This window comes from Gigantopelta aegis, chromosome 10 (assembly GCF_016097555.1).
Source record: "Gigantopelta aegis isolate Gae_Host chromosome 10, Gae_host_genome, whole genome shotgun sequence".
NCBI lineage: Eukaryota > Metazoa > Mollusca > Gastropoda > Neomphalida > Peltospiridae > Gigantopelta > Gigantopelta aegis.
The window spans coordinates 85,461,138-85,481,202 of NC_054708.1; the positions used below are offsets into that span (position 1 = coordinate 85,461,138).

The 20,065-nt window shown below is 38.9% G+C and overlaps 1 protein-coding gene across 2 annotated transcripts in view; it reads right to left on the bottom strand.

The window, feature by feature from the left end:
* Positions 1-20,065, bottom strand: part of LOC121382662 (cubilin-like) — a 155,745-nt gene that overhangs the window by 44,310 nt on the left and 91,370 nt on the right. For both annotated transcript variants that reach the window (XM_041512199.1, XM_041512198.1), the window contains exons 7-11: positions 17,609-17,725; positions 12,755-12,994; positions 9,781-9,879; positions 9,263-9,372; positions 1,971-2,080 (exon numbers count right to left, since the gene is read on the bottom strand). In XM_041512199.1, the coding sequence (XP_041368133.1) occupies positions 1,971-2,080; positions 9,263-9,372; positions 9,781-9,879; positions 12,755-12,994; positions 17,609-17,725 (676 nt within the window). The remainder of the gene's footprint in view (positions 1-1,970; positions 2,081-9,262; positions 9,373-9,780; positions 9,880-12,754; positions 12,995-17,608; positions 17,726-20,065) is intronic.

The following is a 20,065-nucleotide window of genomic DNA, read 5'->3' on the forward strand; positions in this document are numbered from 1 at the left end:
AATGGGAATACTCTTATTTATATATATATATATATGTTATGGGAATACTCTTATTTATATATATATATATATGTTATGGGAATACTCTTATTTATATATATATGTTATGGGAATACTCTCATTTATATATATATGTTATGGGAATACTCTTATTTATATATATATATAATGGGAATACTCTTATTTATATATATATATATATGTTATGGGAATACTCTTATTTATATATATATATATATATATATATGTTATGGGAATACTCTTATTTATATATATATGTTATGGGAATACTCTCATTTATATATATATATATATATATGTTATGGGAATACTCTTATTTATATATATATATGTTATGGGAATACTCTTATTTATATATATATGTTATGGGAATACTCTTATTTATATATATATATATATATATGTTATGGGAATACTCTTATTTATATATATATATGTTATGGGAATACTCTTATTTATATATATATATGTTATGGGAATACTCTTATTTATATATATGTTATGGGAATACTCTTATTTATATATATATATGTTATGGGAATACTCTTATTTATATATATATGTAATGGGAATACTCTTATTTATATATATATATATGTTATGGGAATACTCTTATTTATATATATATATATATGTTATGGGAATACTCTTATTTATATATATATGTTATGGGAATACTCTCATTTATATATATATATATATATATGTTATGGGAATACTCTTATTTATATATATATGTTATGGGAATACTCTTATTTATATATATATATAATGGGAATACTCTTATTTATATATATATATATATGTTATGGGAATACTCTTATTTATATATATATATATATGTTATGGGAATACTCTTATTTATATATATATGTTATGGGAATACTCTTATTTATATATATATATGTTATGGGAATACTCTTATTTATATATATATATGTTATGGGAATACTCTTATTTATATATATATATGTTATGGGAATACTCTTATTTATATATATATATATATGTTATGGGAATACTCTTATTTATATATATATGTTATGGGAATACTCTTATTTATATATATATATGTTATGGGAATACTCTTATTTATATATATATATGTTATGGGAATACTCTTATTTATATATATATATGTTATGGGAATACTCTTATTTATATATATATATATATGTTATGGGAATACTCTTATTTATATATATATGTTATGGGAATACTCTTATATATATATATATATATGTTATGGGAATACTCTTATTTATATATATATATGTTATGGGAATACTCTTATTTATATATATATATGGGAATACTCTTATTTATATATATGTTATGGGAATACTCTTATTTATATATATATGTTATGGGAATACTCTTATTTATATATATATATGTTATGGGAATACTCTTATTTATATATATTATGTAATGGGAATACTCTTATTTATATATATTATGTAATGGGAATACTCTTATTTATATATATTATGTAATGGGAATACTCTTATTTATATATATATATGTTATGGGAATACTCTTATTTATATATATTATGTAATGGGAATACTCTTATTTATATATATATATGTTATGGGAATACTCTTATTTATATATATATATGTTATGGGAATACTCTTATTTACATATTATGTAATGGGAATACTCTTATTTATATATATATGTTATGGGAATACTCTTATTTACATATTATGTAATGCGTTGAAGAACAATCTTCATCCACAAGTAAGAAAACTATGCAAACAATCCATCACATGATACAAAAAATACAAAAATTAAAATTTAAAACAACATTTTCGATGAAACCAAAATTTCAGATTTTCCTTTGTTAATTGCACTAGTGTCAAGTAAAAACTAAAGAAAACTCTGTGTTGACTGGAACAACACTAAGATGCCACATGCAGACTCGTGAGGGTGTTCATACATACACGAACTTCACGAGAAGCGGACTGGCCAGCTGCAGACCATCGTAGAACGAGATGCTAGCAGTCGGGTACAGCAGAGTCTGGTTGGAAAACGCATCAAGCACCACCTGAGCCTGTCGTAAACAAAACAAAACAAATATGTTCAAAAATTTAGTTTATATCTATAGTCCATTCCATCCACCTACAAAATAGTTTTTTTGTAAATAATTTCAGTTTGATTTGACATAAGAAGGAAGCAAGGAAATGTTTTATTTAACGACACACTCAACACATTTTATTAACAGTTATATGGTGTCGGACATATGATTAAGGATCATGTAGATATTGAGAGAGGAAACCCGCTGTTGCTACTTCAGGGGCTATTCTTTTTGATTAGCAGCAAGGGATCTTTTATATGCACCATTCCACAGACATGATAGCACATACACAGCCTTTGATATACCAGTTGTGGTGCCCTGACTGGAACAAGAAATAAGTCAATGGGCCCACCGACGGGGATCGATCCCAGACCGACCGTGCATCAAGCGAGCGCTTTACCACTGAGCTATGTCCTGCCCTGACGTAAGAAGAAAAGTAAAAGTGTTTTGCAAATACAAAAAACAACAACTATATTTGTGTGCAATTTAGAAAACAATCACTTCACAAATACATAACTTGTAGTAAATTTCATAGTATGAAAAAAGACGTTCTCTGTGGGATGACTTCACATTCATATTCTACATAAAGTAGAATCTCACGGGATCAGTTTACAATGTTGGTGCTCTGTAAATTGTGTGACCACCAGGTTTCTTCTACATGTACGTCATCCATATTTACAAACAGTGACACTTCACCGCGTATGAATACACGTAAACAACGCTACAGTAGATACATTGACTTTCGGAAGTGGTATATCGTAGAATGAACCACTTGTAATCAGCTGATCAAAAGGCTTGATTCCTTACATGTATTTTACAATATGGGATGACTATACATTTGTATTCTATATAAAGTAGAATCTCACGGGATCAGTTTACAATGTTGGTGCTCTGTAAATTGTGTGACCACCATTATTTATTTCAAATAAACAATTTGAACAACTTTTTTTACCGTGACCTTTAGTCATTTAAAAGCACTGGTTAATAATTACATTATAATACAGACATGTTGTTTTTTGGCTATATCTCAGAATTATTTAAAAGTAGACAGAAAGCTACTTACATGTACACACTGTATATTGCAAAGACATTCGTACCCATATGGTTCAAATATCTTGGTACATATCAAAGTGATGCATCCCACAAGTGGAACGTAACACTTTGCGACATCATCGATCAGTGCACTGCAACCTTACAGGAACGTCAACCAAATGAGTTGAGTGATGTAAATTAAGATTGATTATGGGTAATAAATAAGATAGTAAACTTGCTACCATTTTGTATAATTTTTATGTCCCTCATGAAATAATTGTCATTGTCACTCGCTAAAACTTGTGACAATTGAAAATTATTTCACTCGGGACACAAATACAAAACTGGAGCTCATTTAATATCCCATAATTACTTAGGTTTCAAACTATGTCTCCATATATTTACATGCCGCATATACACGTCCAAGTATTTTCTCGCCTTCCCTTTAATCTGCACACATTTTAGTTTAGCTTAACTACTGCATTGCTTGGAGGACACTAAAACATAAATGTTTGGTTTGGTTTTTATTTTTGTGCTTACATATTGATTTAAGTTTCCCGCCCGCAGCCCTGGGCAAACATCTCGATTACATTAGTGAGAGAGAAGTTACTGTAGTAGCTTTACAATTACACCTCCCCATGTTTACATGAAGCCATTAAACCTTGCCATAAGCATCCACTGAAGTGCAGTTAGACGAGCTGAAGATCCTCCCTGAAGTGGGGCTAAGCGAGCTGAAGATCCTCCCCTGAAGTGGGGCTAAGCGAGCTGAAGATCGTCCCTGAAGTGGGGCTAAGCGAGCTGAAGATCGTCCCCTGAAGTGGGGCTAAGCGAGCTGAAGATCGTCCCTGAAGTGGGGCTAAGCGAGCTGAAGATCCTCCCCTGAAGTGGGGCTAAGCGAGCTGAAGATCGTCCCTGAAGTGGGGCTAAGCGAGCTGAAGATCGTCCCTGAAGTGGGGCTAAGCGAGCTGAAGATCCTCCCCTGAAGTGGGGCTAAGCGAGCTGAAGATCCTCCCCTGAAGTGGGGCTAGGTGAGCTGAAGATCCTCCCCTGAAGTGGGGCTAAGCGAGCTGAAGATCGTCCCTGAAGTGGGGCTAAGCGAGCTGAAGATCGTCCCTGAAGTGGGGCTAAGCGAGCTGAAGATCGTCCCTGAAGTGGGGCTAAGCGAGCTGAAGATCCTCCCCTGAAGTGGGGCTAAGCGAGCTGAAGATCCTCCCCTGAAGTGGGGCTAGGTGAGCAATCTCACAGAAGTTTCAAACAAAATGTACTTATTTCACTAACTCCTGTAAACATTTGCTTAAGCCATATTATTATAATAAACCAAGTATGTCGAAATTTAAACAACTAATGACGAATAGCAAAATAGGTGTTCTCAAGAAATTATGTAAATTAATAAAATAAATTGTTGATAAATGCAGTAAACCCTAAAAGAACACTGGCCTATAATTATTTACAATGTTTATCACTACCCAAGTATACATATATATGTGCGTGCGTCTGATTAGCACATTTTGGTAGTAATTACAATAATGTGACATTACATTACTTTATTCTAATTGTATTTTATTATTGCCTTTATTATTCTATTGTATTTGTATTATACTATTGTCTCTATTACTGTAATGCATTTGTATTAATACCATTGTTCTACTGTCTCCTGTAAACCCTATCTTGTCACTACAGTTTATATATAATTTTTCCTCATATGCCGTTGACGAGGTCTAATTAACGAGCTACTCTTGACTCATTAATTCCAAACCTACACATAGCTCTCTTATTTAATTTTTAGAACAACCGTTAAAAAATGTGCCAAATTTCCTTCATCTAAAATGCACACTCATTCCCTTTGGCATATTTTGGACTATCATCCAAATTCCAAATTCCATAGCACCACCATACCCTCCGCCTGCTACCGATCAACCGGGTGGCTAGCACTCCCTTGCGCCAGTCAGCGCAGGTGGTCCTTCCTCCTACCTGCCCCACCTTTCCTGTCATGGACAGGGGAGCCGGCCGAGGCCGGTACTCGTGCTCATGATCGGCGTGTGCTACAACAGCTTGCTCTGAATGTACATGTTAAACCATGTCCTGTTCCTGTATGCCGTTGTGTAACGGCCTGAGCATTTTAAAGTTCTGTTCTGTGTTTCTGCCAGAAAAAAACATTTGGGTATGACGCTATGAAATTGAATATTTACAATGTGTGTGCTGAATGCAACCACAGTCGATTGGGGATATGACAGGCCTCCCCGAGAAAGAAAATGTGTTAGGGATAGAGTTAAGAAAATCATATAGTAATGTATATAGAGTAATTAATTTGGTTAAAAGGTCAACTTAAAAAATGAAATTTGGAGAGAAAAAATTGGGTATGCACCATATCCATTTTACCCTCTGGCATAAACAGACAGACAGCAAAGCACATACCACGACCAGTTGTGGTGCACTGGTTGGTTGGAACAAGAAAAAAACCAGTTGAATGGATGCACCAAGGTGGTTCATATTAAAAATGTATTAAACATTTTATCATAAGGTGATCAGTTTGTCACTATCCTAAAACTTTCCAGTTGAGTGTGAAGGGCAGCGTAATACATTTTTAATATGAACCACCTTGGTGCATCCATTCAACTGATTGGGTTTTTCTCGTTCCAGCCAGTCCACGACAACTGGTCAAACGCCATATGTGCTTTCCTGTGCTCTGAGTGGGAGCCGGTGCCTGGGTGGGAATTCGACACCCACCACACATACGATTAACGGTCTAATCTGTAGGTACCCAACAGAGGCCAATTAATTAACTGTATAAATACCACATTTGTATGTTTCTAAATAACAGTGTGGTTGCTAAACTTTTAATTAACTGAGTATAACATAAAACCAGTCTTTTGAAAATGTTTATCTCGGGCAGGCAGTTCATTGTAAATGAGAGGCATATGCAACAAACACATCCCCACTAATTAGTGAACAGGGAACCGTGAATTAAACCACTAATTACAAGTAATCCATGTACTGGAAGCAGAGCACAGCTAACTGTAGATTAGTATCCACGCCCATTAATACTGTCTGTTACCATGATACCAGGTAACATGGTAGTGGCCACAGCTAACTGTAGATTAGTATCCACGCCCATTAATACTGTCTGTTACCATGATACCAGGTAACATGGTAGTGGCCACAGTTACAGTGTAGAAGTCTGCATGAGGAATATAGATGTATATATAACACAGATGTACTGTATTCTTACAAACTCAGTTTGTACTCGAGTTCCTGATGGTCAGTCGATATAACAGTTTGTAATAATCGTCTGTGTGTGGGATTCTTCTAACAAGAGCAGTTCTATAGACTCAGTCTGTAGTACAGTAGTCACGTGACTGTCTGGGTGCGTAATCATTGACATGGACACGGTACAAGTGATGAAGCAGCTGAGAGCTCTGTTGAAGACTCACGACAGGACCGTGACACAAATCATTCAGCTCGGTAAGTTCACTCACTTCTATTAACAATTCTAAGTTGAAAGTCACAGTGTCAACATTTTGTTTAACTCTCTGCTTACTAATGACACTAAACAAAGATTCCTTAGTCAATCAGTCAGTCTCTCCTCTATCTTTCTCTCTCCGTCCACCCCTCTCTCTCTCTCTCTCTCTCTCTCTCTCTCTCCACCTCCATCCCTCTCTCTCCCCCTCCTCTCTCTCCCTCCCTCTCCTCTCCCTCTCACAGTATCTGCACATCCCTTTCTCTCTCTCTCCCCCTCCCTCCCCACCCCTTTCTCTCTCTCTCCACCTCCATCCCTCTCTCTCCCCCTCCCTCTCCTCTCTCCCTCCCTCTCCCTCTCACAGTATCTGCACATACCCCCCCCCCCTCTCTCTCTCTCTTTCTCTCTGAAAATAACCATAAGTCAGACACAATAAAGCCTAGTTTCAAATATGCTGCAGTATTATTAAACAACTATTGTTTTCCTAACAACCTGTGATTAGACAATTTGCCTGTTATCACACTATGTGCTGCAGTGTCACTAAACATACATTTCTTTTCTTTGTAGACCAGTATATCATAGAAAACAATGGGCGCCTGCAGAAGTTGGTTCAGATGAAGAAGACGAACCAGGCCATCAAGATGATGCATCGCAAAACGACAGCAGAGAATGTCCGACAGATGTTCAAACACTACCAGGAAGACAAGTGGGCCGAGATTCTACAGGTGGCCAATCAGATCATGGCTAGCATGCAGCTCAGTGGTGAATCAGCCAATCAGATGGAGCCTTACAATGACACACACCCAGAACTGGACTCCATTGTTGATAGGGTGCGGAGAATCAACAGGTTGGCCATGGTACAAACCTGCGAGTTCACCAGAAATGGTTGACTGATGTCAGTTTATAGCCATCTTCACTAGCTGTATACAGAACTGAATAGGTGTTGTAATCAGGGTGGTCGCCAGTAGACTGTATACAGAACTGAATAGGTGTTGTAATCAGGGTGGTCGCCGGTAGACAACAAACAGGTGACTTCTCCAGAATCAGTTGATGTAATTTTACAGCAGTGTTTTTTACTTGTAACTCAAAGATGAGAACTCATTATGGACTTTCATTCTTGAAAGACATGTCTTTTGAAAAGTGCCTATAAAAGATTCCTTGCTGCTTATGGAAAAATGTAGAGTGTATTCTTTAAAGACTTGAGCAGCACCAACGTCCAATAGTGGTGTTGTTAAACAAAACAAACCACGTGTATAATGTTTGTCACTTCTCAAACTATCGAGGAGCGAAACGTTGCTCCCTTCATACTAATCAGTGTTTGATGGGAACTGTGCTTCATTCAGATGAGGGGTGCCATGTTTCACACCCCTCAGACTTCGCTGACGAGTGTGCACGAAAATACATCTGGTAACCAGGATATTCATTAGAAGGTACCAAAAAACATGAGTTCTCCAAAAACGGATGATGTGATTTCAGTGCAGTGTTCGCTACTTGTAAAATGAAAAATGGAATGTGTTATAACCACGGTGTTAGTAAGTAGATTACAATTGTGAGTTCTCCACAAACAAATGATGTGATTTAACAGCAGTTTTTGTTACATGTCAACTGAAAAATGGAATGTGTTATAACCACGGTGTTAGTACGCAGATGACGACAAGTATATGGGTTCACCAGAATGTATATATCAATTCTGTTTGTATATTCACTATGATTATTTATTGTCTTTTGTGTCCTCATTGTATCAACAAATAAAACATTTATTTATTAAATATTTATAATTATTATTATGATTGTTTTTATTGTGCAGAAGCCACGAGTCCCTCTCAGACTTAGTGTTGAAGCATCCCTACAGGTAACCAGATGGGGTGAGCAGGGAGGGACTGCAAGGTAGTCCCACCAAAAAATAACACATGTGGGGTTTTGTTTGTTTGTACTTGTTTGTTAAACCATCCCCTATAAATAAATAAATAAATAAATAATATGTTCTTAAATATTGAAAAAGAAATGGCTGCCCCCAGTTAGCAGAAATAATCATGATTTGGTTTTTTTTTACCAATTCTAGAATTATGTGTTTTTCATTTGTTAAACTGTCAGTATGTGTAGGTGGTCCATATATACATCTTTTCAACACATAGGTATGACCTAATTGTTCCATTAACACCTGCATGTGGTTGGTGTAACACCTGTGGGTCCACAGCTGATCACGTTTAATTGGTGAAACTGCTCTGCTTATCTGAAAATTGTAGGCCGAGTTTCCTCAGGTGAATTACTGACTAATCTCCCAAACTGAAGATATGTACCACAGAACTACTTGATCTGGAGCAGTTCTCTCTGATAGAGAAACCAACCAAGACAAATGAACTACAAAGGCTGAGTAATTGCTCACCCTCAACTGTTCATTGAAATAAAGAACTACAGAGGATGAGTTTCTACTGCAGCCAATGACTACTTATACAGAGGGAGTTTTTCCAAAGAAGACTTGTAAAAAAACTTCTGTCTTATTTAATTTAGCATCTATGTTTCATCTAGCACCTATCATCTCACCAATGTACCAAGTTTGGTGCTTTTATCACAATGTGAGCCTCCATGTGTTAAAAACCTGTACATGTACATGATGTCTCAGTGTGTACATAGGAGGTCAATACACTACAAAGGCTGAGTTGTCCTACCTGAAGCCCGGCAGGTGAGGAGAACTGGTAGTAAAACTTAGAGGACGTTCTGTTGGTTTTCTGCGTCTTCAGAGAAACAGTTCCATTGGTGTACAGATGAGAACCATCAACTGTAAAAAAAACAAAAAGGAGAGTCAGCGCTGTGGAGCTTGGGGATGGTGGGGTGCCATCCATCAGTCCATAACATCAACCATCCAACCCATCCAACCCACCCACCCACCCACCCACCCACCAATCATCCATCCATCCATCCATATATCCATATATCCACACAAATGCTGCATTAAAAAGGTCAGTGACGAGTTCCTATGGAAACATACATGTTGATTTGATGAGTTTCTACGCAAACGTACCTGTATATTTCATGAGTTTCTATGGAAATGTACCTGTTGATTTGATGAATTTTTATGGAAATGTACCTGTAGATTTGACGTGTTTCTACAGAAACATACCTGTAAATTTGACAAGTTTCTATGGAAAAGTACCTGTAGATCTGAGGAGTCTCTATGGAAACGTACCTGTAGATTTGACAGTCACTCTGATGTGTCTTGGTTGAGGCATCGCTCCCATTACAAGTCGGACCATCACAGACTGTCCGCTGCTTATCACAAGGTCACCTGAAAACAAGAAAACCTCCAGTTTACCCTCACAACATGAATTAACACAGAGAAACCCTCCAGTTTACCCTCACATTAATTAACACAGAGAAACCCTCCAGTTTACCCTCACAACATGAATTAACACAGAGAAACCCTCCAGTTTACCCTCACAACATGAATTAACAGAGAAACCCTCGTTTACTCTCACAACATGAATTAACACAGAGACACCCTCCAGTTTACCCTCACAACATGAATTAACACAGAGAAACCCTCCAGTTTACCCTTACAACATGAATTAACAGAGAAAACCCTCCAGTTTACCCTCAAAACATGAATTAACAGAAAACCTCCAGTTTATCCTCACAACATGAATTAACATAGAGAAAACCTCCAGTTTACCCTCACAACATGAATTAACATAGAGAAAACCCTCCAGTTAACCTTACAACATGAATTAACAGAGAAAACCTCCAGTTTACCCTCACAATATGAATTAACATAGAGAAAACCCTCCAGTTAACCTCACATGAATTAACAGAGAAAACCTCCAGTTTACCCTCACAACATGAATTAACAAATAGAAAACCATCCAGTTAACCTCACATGAATTAACAGAGAAAACCCTCCATTTTACCCTCACAACATGAATTAACATAGAGAAAACCTCCAGTTAACCTCATGATCATGCCTGTGTGTGTGTGTGTGCACGTGATCATGCCTGTGTGTGTGCAAGTGATCATGCCTGTGTGTGTGTGTGTGTGCACGTGATCATGCCTGTGTGTGTGTATGCACGTGATCGTGCGTGTGTGTCCACGTGATCATGTGAGTGTGCACGTGATCATGTGTGTGTGTGTGCACGTGATCATGTGTGTGTGCACATGATCATGTGTGTGTGTGCACGTGATCATGTGTGCACATGATCATGTGTGTGTGTGTGCACGTGATCATGCCTGTGTGTGTGTGCACGTGATCATGCCTGTGTGTGTGTGTGTGTGTGTGTGCACATGATCATGCATGTGTGTGTGTGCACATGATCATGCCTGTGTGTGTGTGTGTGTGTGTGTGTGTGTGCACGTGATCATGCCTGTGAGTGTGTGTGTGCACGTGATCATGCCTGTGTGTGTGTGTGCACGTGATCATGCCTGTGTGTGTGTGTGCACTTGATCATGCCTGTGTGTGTGTGTGTGTGCACGTGATCATGCCTGTGCAGTGTTCGAGATTAAAAGTTTTGGGCAGTATCCCAGTTGGATACTAACAATTCAAAATCTGGTATCCCACCTGAGAATTTAGTATCCCACTTAAATGAAATTCATAAATAACATCATAACAAATTTGGACGACACCGTTCTCGTTCCCAATCTATTGCTACACTGCAATCAAAATCGCAGAATTCGTGAAATTCGCAATCAAACGGAATTGGCAAAAATATTTGCTGCATCTATTTTTGCGTAATATTGACATAAATTAATATTTAGCAGTAATTAATAAGTGTTTCTGGCATTACTAACGATAAACCTACCTGTATCAATTTTCTGCAGATGTGGAATCGATCAATATCTCAAATAAAATTTGAAGGGAGGAAACATCCAACAAGAACAATAGCGATTTATCTATTCCCAGCATTATACTGAGTACGAGTTGGGGGAGATATTGTTACGGCATAGCATTAGACTGAGTAAGAGCTCAAAAATACTGTTACTTAACTTCACCAGTAAATGACGACTTTCACTGTTTCAGCAAAAAATAAATGCAGGATTAAAAAACCCAAGAACCTTATATGGTATCCCGGTGGGATACTGGGTTCTTGAAGTCTGGTATCCAAAATTAAATTCTGGTATCTCCGGGATACTGGGATACCGTTAATCTCGAACACTGCTGTGTGTGTGTGCACGTGATCATGCATGTGTGTGCACGTGATCATGCCTGTGTGTGTGTGTGTGCGCACGTGATCATGCCTGTGTGTGTGTGCGCACGTGATCATGGCTGTGTGTGTGTGTGCACGTGATCATGCATGTGTGTGTGTGTGCACGTGATCATGCCTGTGTGTGTGTGCACGTGATCATGTGTGTGCGTGTGTGATCATGCGTGTGCGTGTGCACGCGATCATGTGTGTGTGTGTGCATGTGATCATGTGTGTGCACGCGATCATGCCTGTGTGCATGTGATCGTGCCTGTGTGTGTGTGTGCACGTGATCATGCCTGTGTGTGTGTGTGTGCACGTGATCATGCATGCATGTGTGTGTGCACATGATCATGGCTGTGTGCACGTGATCATGCCTGTGTGTGTGTGTGCACGTGATCATGGCTGTGTGTGTGTGTGTGTGCACGTGATCATGGCTGTGTGCACGTGATCATGCCTGTGTGTGTGTGTGTGTGCATGTGATCATGCATGTGTGTGTGTGTGTGTGCACATGATCATGCCTGTGTATGTGTGTGTGTGCACGTGATCATGGCTGTGTGCACGTGATCATGCCTGTGTGTGTGTGTGTACATGATCATGCATGTGTGTGCACATGATCATGTGTGTGTGTGCACGTGATCATGCGTGTGTGCACATGATCATGTGTGTGTGCGATCATGCGTGTGCACGCGATCATGTGTGTGTGTGCATGCGATCATGTGTGTGTGTGTGTGCACGCGATCATGCCTGTGTGCACGTGATCGTGCGTGTGTGTGCACGTGATCATGTGAGTGTGCACGTGATCATGTGTGTGCACGTGATCATGTGTGTGTGTGCACGTGATCATGTGTGTGCACATGATCATGTGTGCACGTGATCATGCGTGTGTGTGTGTGCACGTGATCATGTGTGTGTGTGTGCACACGTGATCATGCGTGTGTGTGTGTGCACATGATCATGTGTGTGTGTGAGAATGTTATTACACCATACCTGCTCCACCTGATGTCAGATCCACCATCTGTGCGAGGACACGACTATTGATTGAGCCGCCGTCGGTGATGATGAGTCGATCTGCCCCCAGGGCCAGCTCCAGTCGGGTGACGTTGATGGTGAGGGTGCGACCCGCGGCCGTGGTCAACAGCCAGCGGCAGTCCGTGATGGGGTACTGACCCTCACCCATGTCCAGAGATAGCGTCAATGTGTCGTTTATCACCAACGTCTGGCTGCATTCTGTAACAATGGATGGATGGATGGATGGATGGATGGAAGGATGGGTTAGATGAGTTGATAGATGGATGGATGGATGGAAGGATGGGTTAGATGAGTTGATGGATGGATGGATGAATGGATGGATGGATGGATGGAAGAATGAATGAATAAAAGAATGAAATAATGAAAGAATGAAAAAGAAAGAAAAAAAAAGAAAGAAAGAATGAATGCATGAATGAATGAATGAATGAATAAATGAAAGAATCAATCAATCAATGTTTAATGACACCCGAGCAAAAAATAATAATCAGCTATTAGTGTCAAACAATGGTAATCATTTACAAGTCAAGCAAAATATAATGTTCAAAATAAGTAGGGGATATTCAAATATAACACAATATAAGAGATATATTCATTTTTATTGCAATAATAATTAATGGTAAAACACAAGCACCCATGTGACCAGGGTTTGGTATTAAAAATTATAATCAGGATAGTGATGTAGGCCCGGAGGGGACACAGATAAGCAACAGGGGTGGTGCTTGTCAATTTGACGTTTTCAATATTTGCACTAGTAACGGGTAAAACCCCCATGTTTACTAAGCATGCACGAATCCGACGTAGCATGCTCCTGATTAAATAACATTTTGGGGAATCCTGTTCCATTCCTCTTGGAGAGACATATCTAATTCTGCCAAGTTGGCTGAATGATGTTGACATTCTTGGAGACGTCGTCCGATGTCCCACATGTGCTCAATGGGTGAAAGGTCTGGGCTTAAGGCTTGCCACGGTAGTGTAGTGATGTTCTGTTGCTGCAGATACACAGTAACCAGTAGACTCCAGTGAGCATGGGTGCTGTCCTGAAAAACAAACTGGCATCAAGCCTGACATGCGAAGGGCACAATGATCAGTGCAAGGATGTTGTCACATTAGTACTTCCCAGTGAGCCTCCCATCAACAATATGCAGTCATGCTAATGCCACTTCACACCATAACGGACACTCCTCCAAACTGGTCATGAGGACGAATATTGACATTGGCGTAACATTCATTGGGATGTTGCCAGACATGCTGTCATCAATCATGGAAGTCTAGTGCAAATCTGGACACATCTGAAAACATTGCCCGAGCCCAATGCCTGTTAGCCTAATGTCTACGATGTGTACACTGGTCACTGGACATCTGGCAGCAATGTGTCTCACAGTCAAATGTGGGGTAATGTAGGGTTGACATGCGTGGATATTACTTATATGCAGTCTGTTACGAATAGTCTGACCAGACACTGTAACGCCAGTTGTAACATGGAGTTCTCTTGCAATTTGATTGGCTGATTGACCTCGATTCCTCAACGTGTAAGTCCTGAACCGGAGTTGTGGCCCTTGGCCATTCTGAAAGGCGATGATCATCCAAATTTCTGGTTTGTCGATATCTGGCCCACAATCAGCTAATGACTGATTGTGACACATTAAGTCTACGGATGGTGCCAACTTGGAGCATGCCTACAGCCCTGTGACGTTCCTGACATTGGAGACATCACATTGTTGAAAAGTTACACAATGCTGTAAAGAATGTGACAGCAAGGTTATGATTTAGTGTTCCAGTAACAAACAAGAAAGAATATTACCACAGTGTGTACACAACATACACACAAACTAAGTGTTCAATATCAAAGCACACCCTTCGCCTGTGCAACGTCACGTCACATGCTTCGTGATCAAAACAATCGGGAGCATGTTTTCATGCTCTTTGAGTGGGAACATTAACACACATTGTGCACTTATTTTGAGTTTTATATCTCATTTCATTCTATAATTATTGATATTTGAAATGGAATATCCCCTACTTATACTACCGACACAAAATAAGGAAACGGGTGAAATGATAGTGAATGTTTTATTTCGATTAATGTCTGGAAAACCAATTTGGGGCGTGTATATCAATATCTGGTGTGTCCACCATTTTGGGCGATGCATGCTCGACACCTTGATGGCATACTGTTGATTAATGTACGTATGGTTGCTCTGGGTATTGCCCGCCATTCATTCTGAAGGGCTACCGCAAGCTGGGCCACTTTGGCGGGTGCTGGGTCCCTGGCGTACACTCTCCGCCCGAGAACATCCCACAGGTGCTCTATAGGGGACATATCGGGGGACTTAGCGGGCTAGTCGATTGTCGGTATGCCTTGTTGTCGTAGGTAATCGGTGACTATCTGAGCGTGATGTGGTCTGGCATTGTCGTCTTGAAATTCTAAATTTCTGCCAATATTTCTCGCCACTGGAACAACGACAGGACGCAAAATTTGGTCCAGATATCTCTGGCCAGTCATATTTCCATTAACAATAATCAAATCTGTTCGCCTGTCATGTGTGATCCCTTCACACACCATGACACTACCACCCCCATACCGATCATGGTCTAGATTTGTAGCCCGGGCATATCTCTCGCCGCTACATCGCCAATAACGTTTTCTGCCATCTGTGAATCTGAGGCAGAACCTCGATTCGTCTGTAAACATGGTGTAACGCCATTGTCGCACAGTCCATCCCTGGTGTTGCCTTGCCCACCATAATCGTTGCCGCCTATGGTGAGCTGTTAGGGTCACACCCTTCAGAGGACGCCTCGCTTTCAGGCGGGCTTTGTAGAGTCTGTTCTTGACGGTCGATGTTGAAATTCGCCTTCCTGTTATTGTACGGAATTCACTGTTGAAAGCAGCAGCTGATTTGAATCTATTGCGTAGAGCAATTAATGTTATGGTACGATTTTGTCGAGGTGTCGTCTTTTTAGGCCTGCCACGCCCAGGTCTCGTTGCAACCCCGCCAGTTTGACGGTACTTATCCCACACTCAAGAAATTACACTTTTTGATTTACCAAACATTCGGGCAACTTGGCATATTGACGTACCTCCCTCTATCGTACCGACAATTCGCCATTTCGTCTCTTCATTAAGGTATTGTCTTTGGACCATTTCACGCATGTGATTACCTCACTTGCATTGGTGATTGTGAGTTCCACGATAAGCACATACACGTGATCTTCTGTGTACACGTGCATCACATGCTGTTCATGCATGCTGTGAAATTTCATTTTGATCAGATGAAGCGTTTAGATGCAACGCCACTGTATTGTAACAGTGCATGTCAACGATAGTTACATTCACATCAGTCGTTCCCTTATTTTATGTCGGTAGTATATTTTTAACAATATATAAGGGAAACCTAGCATTAAATAGTGAAAGAAGTTAAGTGTATAATTCATTATGAAATGAAAGGAAATGAAAGAGGGAAAGGAGAGAAACATGTATAAGAAGGGAAAGAAATGGAAGGGAAACGAAGGGGAGGCAATGCAAGAGATAACCATGTATAAGAAGGGAAAGAAATGGAAGGGAAACGAAGGGGAGGCAATGCAAGAGATAACCATGTATAAGAAGGGAAAGAAATGGAAGGGAAACGAAGGGGAGGCAATGCAAGAGATAACCATGTATAAGAAGGGAAAGAAATGGAAGGGAAACGAAGGGGAGGCAATGCAAGAGATAACCATGTATAAGAAGGGAAAGAAATGGAAGGGAAACGAAGGGGAGGCAATGCAAGAGATAACCATGTATAAGAAGGGAAAGAAATGGAAGGGAAACGAAGGGGAGGCAATGCAAGAGATAACCATGTATAAGAAGGGAAAGAAATGGAAGGGAAACGAAGGGGAGGCAATGCAAGAGATAACCATGTATAAGAAGGGAAAGAAATGGAAGGGAAACGAAGGGGAGGCAATGCAAGAGATAACCATGTATAAGAAGGGAAAGAAATGGAAGGGAAACGAAGGGGAGGCAATGCAAGAGATAACCATGTATAAGAAGGGAAAGAAATGGAAGGGAAACGAAGGGGAGGCAATGCAAGAGATAACCATGTATAAGAAGGGAAAGAAATGGAAGGGAAACGAAGGGGAGGCAATGCAAGAGATAACCATGTATAAGAAGGGAAAGAAATGGAAGGGAAACGAAGGGGAGGCAATGCAAGAGATAACCATGTATAAGAAGGGAAAGAAATGGAAGGGAAACGAAGGGGAGGCAATGCAAGAGAGGTAAATCAAGGCAATGAAAAGAGAAACAAGGCAAGGAATGACATGGAATGGGAAGAGAAAGCAGGGAAAGAGAAAACAAGACAAGGGAAGGGAAGTAACAAAGGATTCGGGTCAGGTGAATACGAAAAAGAAAGAAAGAAAGAAAGAAAGAAATGTAAATGTAACAGAAAAAGGAAATGATTATCGTGGCAGGCAGAAAAGGTATGTGGGACAAACCATTTGTAGAAATAATCAACTGTTCAATTTATATTAATCACTTCAACAACAAAAACAACAAGGAACTGAAACAAGAAGGTATATTTTTAGCATCTCCTCAGCATATGTCAACCCAAGCCTGTTTGATGGCCAACATCGGATTTCATTTAAAGAGGACAAAAAATTATATGAATAATGATCGCTGTACCAGGCCTGTGGATACAAAACATGTAGAGTCTAGACTTGAGCAGTAATAGAGTCCAAGACTTAACATCATGGCAATGCTATACAACACTGCATATGTGCAGAAAGTTAATTAGTTTCATAAGAATTGGCCCTGCATGGTGTTAAAAGACAACAAATACAAACCTTTGTCAACAATAGAGTAGAAACCTTCAAAGAAACTTTTCTTGGCAGCGTTTGGAAACTTCATCTCAAGGGTGAGCTTTCTAGTTAATGAAATGATATCATCTGGCAAGTTGGAACCTGCAATGTAAAAGTTTAAACAAATATAAGTGAAATTTGACAATTCCTCATCTTCAGGATTGACAATATAATCTTGCTTTTATCCATGTTTGAATCAATTCTTCTGCATCACTGTTGAACAGATACACTACAAGTCTAATTAGGAGAGTAATTTCTAGTTCAATCAACCAGTAGAAAGGTGCCAGAAAGCTGTGCTAGAAAAACCATCTAGCACACGTCCCCTAAACAGTAATACGCCCTTTTCATTGATCAACTGGTCTCGTCGTTTAGGAGGTAGACTTGTTGATTACGTCATTCTCTAAGCAAAGTTAGTATCTGACGTCACGTAATATAATATGCAATGCTGCATGCATTCCTTTTAGTGATGTAATATATATCAGCTTAGAAAAGAAGTGATGTCACAGTATAAAAATAAAATATGGTGAGTATTATAAAAATTATACTAAATTATAAGTTTGAAAATATTTCTAGTACTCATCCTTTTGTAGATATTTTTTTCTGACAAGAATTTTAAGAAAATCAATCCTTGGACCTTGCTAAAGCTCACTCCAAGTATTGATTTTGAGACTTGTGTCAGAACAACCTTTCATATACAATGTTGCAATGGTCAGTTATAAGCCAAACTCCAAGACTTGATCGATACGTACCACAACCTTTCATATACAATGTTGCAATGGTCAGTTATAAGCCAAACTCCAAGACTTGATCGATACGTACCACAACCTTTCATATACAATGTTGCAATGGTCAGTTATAAGCCAAACTCCAAGACTTGATCGATACGTACCACAACCTTTCATATACAATGTTGCAATGGTCAGTTATAAGCCAAACTCCAAGACTTGATCGATACGTACCACAACCTTTCATATACAATGTTCCAATGGTCAGTTATAAGCCAAACTCCAAGACTTGATCGATACGTACCACAACCTTTCATATACAATGTTCCAATGGTCAGTTATAAGCCAAACTCCAAGACTTGATCGATACGTACCACAACCTTTCATATACAATGTTCCAATGGTCAGTTATAAGCCAAACTCCAAGACTTGATCGATACGTACCACAACCTTTCATATACAATGTTCCAATGGTCAGTTATAAGCCAAACTCCAAGACTTGATCGATACGTACCACAACCTTTCATATACAATGTTCCAATGGTCAGTTATAAACCAAACTCCAAGACTTGACCAATACGTACCACAACCTTTCATATACAATGTTCCAATGGTCAGTTATAAACCAAACTCCAAGACTTGATCGATACGTACCACAACCTTTCATATACAATGTTCCAATGGTCAGTTATAAGCCAAACTCCAAGACTTGATCGATACGTACCACAACCTTTCATATACAATGTTCCAATGGTCAGTTATAAACCAAACTCCAGGACTTGACCAATACATACCACAACCTTTCGTATACAATGTTCCAATGGTCAGTTATAAGCCAAACTCCAAGACTTGATCGATACGTACCACAACCTTTCATATACAATGTTCCAATGGTCAGTTATAAACCAAACTCCAGGACTTGATCGATACGTACCACAACCTTTCATATACAATGTTCCAATGGTCAGTTATAAACCAAACTCCAGGACTTGACCAATACGTACCACAACCTTTCATATACAATGTTCCAATGGTCAGTTATAATCAAACATTGTTTGGTTTCACTCTACCGATGTGATGATCAATTATAAAAATCCATAATCGATTTTGTGGGGAAATTTTAACAATAATTGTTTCTCAAGTTTAGATGATGGAATTAATATAAATACATTGGTGAGGGTGTTAGTTTTCAAGTGTTCATACATCAAAAAGTTACTAAAGATAAAAGTAGCAATTTGTAGGGTCTATCATGGTGAATATGATGACAACATTCAAATTTAAATTCTTATTAAAGGAATGCTAAAGCAAGGCTTTTGGACTGGCATACATATTCAACGATACATAATGCACATTATTGCTTAATATCAACAAGTATAATCGTATAGTTAATTAATAAAACGGTTAAATGTGACGGCTATTATATATAACAGGTGCAGCCATTTTATACCATCCCAGTGAATACGCCCTATAAGTAATTCTGTAAAACCCTTGATTAAGTAGACTTTCCCCATCTAGAATCACAAAACTGTCCAATTAGTCTCAAAGAAAAGAAAATTATCACTTGGGTATCATGAGTGGTCATTTTTGCTCGAACATATCCTACCAATAGGCCTAATAATATTCATTTTTTCTTTGGTTTTAAAAAAAAAAAAATATTATAACTCCATTTCGTTATATTGATGCAAACTGAAATATATTTAGTTAAATAGTTTATTAT